This window comes from Ursus americanus, chromosome 34, assembly GCF_024610735.1.
Source record: "Ursus americanus isolate L20-20 chromosome 34, mUrsAme1.1.p, whole genome shotgun sequence".
Lineage (NCBI taxonomy): Eukaryota > Metazoa > Chordata > Mammalia > Carnivora > Ursidae > Ursus > Ursus americanus.
Window position 1 is genome coordinate 25,206,887 of NC_142160.1, and position 6,000 is coordinate 25,212,886.

Here is a 6,000-nt window from a genome sequence, read left to right on the forward strand (position 1 = left end):
CCTGCTCCCAATTAAATTACCACCATCTTTTAAGGACTGTGCTCTCGGTCTGCATCAATTTCTGAGATAACCACTTCTTTTAACTTAGAGGTGTGTCTGTTCTCATTTAATTTGCGTATCTTTACAAGCTCTACTCTAACTAATTACATCTGATTTCAGTGTTCATAACAAGTTTCTTACTTTGGCAAACACTCATTAGAGATTTACACCAATATGTGCAATACCCATTAGAAAAGTCCACATTAGTTCATAAAACAGTAATTGATATGGAACCAAATCCTTTTTTTTAACTCCTCCTCTCTTGAATCACAAAGACTTTTTATGTAACTATACTTGCTGTCATCTTCCAGAATGACAATTTCCCTCCAAAGAGCACGATTAAGTTTTTTCTTTTTAAAGATTTTATTTTTAGGTAATCTCTACACCCAAAGTGGGGCTCAAACTCACAACCCTGATATCAAGGGTTACAGCTCCAACTGAGCCAGCCAGGTGTCCCACTCCTTATTGTTTTTATACAGAGGAGTGGATGGTTGCAGAAATTCTGTCTGATGATGATGACGAGGATGACGGCAGCTGTCATTACTGAGTATTTTTTATGCGACAGATGCAATGCAAGCCCTTTATGTGCATTGCCTCATTTAATCCCTGTAGTGATCCTGTCATGGATGCTGATATTATATCCCCATTGTACAGATGGGGAAATGCTGGACCAAGGAAATAACTTGTTCAGGGACTAATGACTAAGTGAAAGTAATGGGATTTAAAATAAAGATTAAAGCATGGCTGGAATTCTGAAAATCAGCCTTTTATCTAACACTATAAGCACCGGAAAGAACTTACTGAAATACCCCCTTGTAGCACATCCATTCACATCTAGACTAGACCATAACCGACAAGACAGTATCACCTTCTGAACTGAGTTTCACAGGACTGCATGATAAGAACAGTCAAATAAAATCTCACTGAAGGGAATCTTGAAAGACAAAGCAGGGTATTGCTAAAAAGTTCCCACAATTACGTAGAGGAAGACTACCTGGCTCATCGCAGGTGTCTTGTAACATGAATTCTCTATATACAGTATTCCAAGTCTCCCATGTTTTATTTGCATATGGCCCATTATTCCATTCACAAAGGACATGTGTATATGAGTGGATATTTTCCAGCTAAGATCACTAATGGCATTGTCCCAAATACATTAAATTGGCAATCTAGGATATTTGAGGGATGAAGTACAGGGCGGTAACGTAGAACTGAAAAATAGAAAATAAGTATTAAAAAACAAAGCAACTCTAAGATAATTTTTACTGTCTTCTCATATCATTTAATGAGACCCTTCCTTAATAAGACAGAATTCTGATTCAAGGAAAGTTTCAGTCCCTTTAATGAGGTCCTTTTTAGGATCCTGAATACAGTGCAAAGTTTATACCTCAAATTGAATTTCTCTCTACAGTAAGTCATTTTATACCAAAGCTTAATATTTCCCTTATGAAGATATCCAAGGGCTAGAAGCTGAACAGTCCTTCATCTAGCAATTGTGAAAGCACACACCTAGTTTTCATATAGAGAGAACACGGGGGTTTGGGGATTGTCTTCAATTAAAAGGACAGTAAAAATGTATGTACTTCCTGTTCAAAACCACTTAAAAGTAACTTTTTTAGTTGCTTTTCAGACTAAACAAGAATACATATACAAGAAGTTTTTAGTCTGTTAACAGTCCCTACTAATGTCTGTCTGGTTGCAAACTTTTATTCTATAAATCTTTGTTTTCATAATGCTACTCGAGACCAACTTTTTCTTTTAAAAGACTACTGGTAACTGCGTTAAGATGACCATGTTCTACCTGAATACAGTAATACAGAAATACTTATCTATACACAGACTTTTAGAAAGAAAAACACCAATCAAAAGCCAAGAAATTATCAATATGCCTTTGGTTTCCCTCTGTCAGATTCAAGGTCCAGTGAGGCTGAGTTAATGGCCAAAGCAGCACAGCACTGAGCCTCAGTTCCACTTCCTCATCCACCACCCCGCTAAAAGAAATTTAACCTCCCAGGCCACAGCTGCTTGCTTGGAAAAACTATGATTGTACCCTGATGTATCACGACAAAAGCACTAGATCAGACAATTCCTTCAATTTCTTTCTAGCTTAAAGATTTACGCAGCCAAGATTTTCTCTCTCCTGGGATTCCTTTAACACCTCATTCTATTTCTGCTATTTGATACAAGGCATATTCTCTTGCTTTTCCCACCTTAAGAGATACAAAACAGCACCTTTTCTCCCATTTAATACTATCATAAGACCCCCTGGGGTGCCTGGGTGGCACAGCGGTTAAGCGTCCGCCTTCGGCTCAGGGCGTGATCCCGGTGTTATGGGATCAAGCCCCACATCAGGCTCCTCTGATGTGAGCCTGCTTCTTCCTCTCCCACTCCCCCTGCTTGTGTTCTCTCTCTCGATGGCTGTCTCTGTCTCATAAATAAATTTAAAATATTCTTTAAAAAAAAAAATACTATCATAAGACCCCCTAAAGATAACAAATGATGTTTTCTCTGTTAAGTGTTACACTAAAAGTCCAGATCACAAGTTCAAATGCCTTAGCAGTAACATGCATAAATGTAAACTGGCCACTGTGAGATAACACGTAAGAAAAGGGCTTCTGGATACCTAAGAGAGTGCCAACATTGCCCAGACGCATTTAGTTGAAAAAAATTTTAAAGTGCCGGCCAATTTGCCACCCATTCTATGTGGTCACTAAAAAAAGGCTTACAGCCGGGCACCTGGGTGGCTCAGTCAGTTAGGAAGCGTCTGCCTCCGGCTCAGGTCAGGATCCCAGGGTCCTGGGATGGGGTCCTGCATACAGCTTCTTGCTCAGCAGGGAGCCTGCTTCGGCCTCTTCCTCTCCCTGAGAGTGTGCTCGTGCATGCTCTCTTTCTCGCTCTCACACTCTCTCAAATAAATAAATAAAATCTTAAAAAAAGGCTTACAGCCAATATATTTAACAACCCATTTTTTCCAAGCATAATTTACATTTTCAGATTAAATACTGTTTTACTTTTCCTTCATATTTATGAGTTTATTTCATTTCAGCATTTACTGTTCATTAGATAATTTTCCTGTTTATAGAAATCATTGCTACATGGACAAAATCTACTATTCATCTTTTAGAAAAATGTATAATCACTCTGAGGCAATTATTATCAAGAACAGAGGGCACTCAGAAATGGGTTTTGGTACTACAGAAACTAACAGGCAAAATTTTTATCTGTATTTCTGACTTTCAAAACTTAATGTGTCCCAGCCTGTTTGCCATGGTCACTTTTGGAAGAAAAAAAAAATCTTGGACTACTCTCCTCTGGAGACTGCTGCTCCATCCAAAAGACATATAACCCTCTGTGACAGGAAACATAGTCTGTATTGTGTACTTATGTTGAATACAATTTTTTTTTTTAGCTTTATATTCTGTCATTTATATTACGGACACATTCGCTATTCAAATACAAAATTACAATACACAATTTAGAAAATGCATATACACCACCCAGAAAGTATGACAGAGTCCTCAGGGTGATAGAGTCACCCTCTTCTGTAAAAGGCACCCATGGGAAATACGTTTACTGAAGTAAAATGAGCCTCATAGCAAAGTGAACTTTTAAAGTGACCGGTACATGCACTGTGTTGAAGTTGCCCAATTACCATGATTACAATTTTAAAGTATTCACATTAAATAAGCAGGAACTATGAAAAATCAGAACTGCATTGCTGAAAATAATAAACGTAATCTGGATGAAAAAGACATTGTGACTTTGGGGTTGTAACTTGACAAGTTGGAACACATTACCAGGGCTTCCCGCTTCCATTTCTGACATTGTTTCTAGGCTTGTCAAGTCTTTATGAAGTAGTCGTCTTACAGTTCTGCAGCCTCTTCCATCTTGCCACCTATATCCATCCTCACTTTCTTGAAAGGAGTCTTTTCTTGGTCGGTTTATAACAGGAATTCTAGGTCCAGGTTTAAATTCCCTCCGACTGTCTGAATTACCAGCAAGTTCATCTGAGAGCCATCTCTTACTCTGATCTTTGTGGTTGTCATTTATCCAAGCGGGTTGACTGTAAATTGGGTTTTTAAATGCATAGGGATTGCTGGAAACAGCATATGGTCCTTTTCTGGGGGTATTCCCATAGTTCCCTGGTGTTATTTTTTTTTTTGGAAGGCCTTTTTCCATTTTACTGCTATGGCCTTTAGCATAATCATCCATTATTAAATAATCTTGCTGGGGGTGACCCCTTCTGAAATCCTCATCATCTATAGTCCCTCGGTCTTTAGCACGTTTCACAAAGTAAGGTTTTGGTGCATCTCCCATGGTCTTTGACTTCAATTTTCTTACTCTGCACCTGAAAGAAGGCATTTTGGGAAATCATCAAACTACAACAAGATATCATACCAAGCATATGAAACACCACACGTTTATTGCACAGATGTTCAAAAGCCTATACGAACTCTTTTTTTCCTAATTTCCATCACATTCTAATAATGAGCACATTACACTAGAAGTTGGGAGGCTTGAATCCTGTAATATCTTCACGAAAATTAGTACTTACTATTTAACACGAAGATTACATCTGTAACTAAGGGAAGCTCCCTACAGTCTCGAGAACTGCAGTATTAAAAAATGTTACTCATATCAAGTCGGTTGTCCTTACCTACAAAACAAAAGCACTTCTCCACAAAACCAAACCAAACCCTCATTCCCAAGCCTATGTTGTTAGAAAAATCCGGAAACAGTATTTAAAAAAAAAAAAAAAAAGTTGGCAATTACTTTTAAGTGTTATACAAAGTAACCGAAACTTTCTGTGAACGTAGCTCATCGCCACTTTTCTGTCCCTTCTCCGTCCTCCAGGGAAGGGCCTCCGCTCCCCTCACCACCACTATTCAGAACGACGGGCTTCGGTCTTCGGTCGCTTGGGCTGGGGAGGGGCTCGCTCCCCATCAAGGCTCCCCTCGTCAAAGGGGCTAGGTTTCTGACTAAGAGACAACTCCAGCTAACCTCCCCAGTCCTCATTCTCTAACCCCAAACAAGTTTGGTTTTGTCACGGACAGCATTTCTCCCTCTTCGACCCCCGTCTATTGCCCCACCCCCAATCTGCCTCAGTTTCCACCCTTCAAGGCAGGAGGCAGAGAAAGAGGAGGCGTCCCCGCACTCCTGGCCACGAAGCCACCTCGGGGACCAGGAAGCAGGAAGTGACCTGCCTCCTCGATGGGGTTCCGGGGTCCCCCTGGCCGGCCAGGAGGCCGGGGCCGAGTGCCTCCACCCAAGTCCCTTCTTCTCCGGCGCCGGCAGGGTCTGACACAAAGTGAAGATGCGGACTCGAATCCGACAGCTCAGTCCCCGCCGGCCTGGGGGCTCCCAGGTGCTCGCAACTGGGGCAAGGAGGCCGGCGGGGGATGGAGCCAACGCTTCTCCCGGGCCGGGCCCGCCCTCTACTCCGGAGACCAGGGGTCCCACCGGAGACCCACCCCGGAGGCTCGTCGGGGAGGGACGCGGGGAGAAGGCGCCCCGGAGCACTCACCACCTCCGCCGCGGTCCCCCGCCTCTTCCTGTCCCGGCCGGGCTCCCTCTCCGTGTTTTCCTTCGGCCCCACTTCCGGCGCTCAGCGCTGTCTCATTGTGCGCGATTAGAAGCCGGCGGTGCCCCCGCCCGAGCGATCCGCCGCGCACGCCGGAAACGCGCGCCGCGCCCGCAGGGCCGCCCGCCGCCCCGCCCCGCCTCCGCCCCGCCCCCGCCCCCGCCCCGCCCCTCCTCCTTCCGCCGCGGCAGTGGCGCGCGCCCTCCGGGGCTCCGGAGCCCGGTCGAGCTGGGGAACTCCCGCTCCGCCCCTCCTCTCTTCGCCCGGCCCGGCCGCAGCGAGGCCGCCGGTCTCTCCTAGGCCTTGAAAGCACCGCGGAGGCGCGGGCAACAAGCCTCTAGTTCTCCGCGGGAGGCGCGGAGCTCGGTCGACTCGGACGC

At 44.2% G+C, this 6,000-nt stretch overlaps 1 protein-coding gene across 9 annotated transcripts in view; it reads right to left on the reverse strand.

Moving 5' to 3' along the window:
• Positions 1-5,701, reverse strand: part of TUT7 (terminal uridylyl transferase 7) — a 62,753-nt gene extending 57,052 nt beyond the window's left edge. For 6 of the 9 annotated variants that reach the window (XR_015722868.1, XR_015722867.1, XR_006776733.2 and 3 more), the window contains exons 1-2: positions 5,564-5,701; positions 3,837-4,387 (exon numbers count right to left, since the gene is read on the reverse strand). Coding sequence is in view for 6 of the 9 variants with exons in the window: in XM_045780935.2 (XP_045636891.2) it covers positions 3,837-4,356 (520 nt within the window). In the remaining 3 variants the exon portion in view is untranslated. The other 3 variants (XM_045780933.2, XM_045780932.2, XM_087858746.1) reach the window with 3 other exon arrangements.
• Positions 5,702-6,000: the final 299 nt, after the last annotated feature.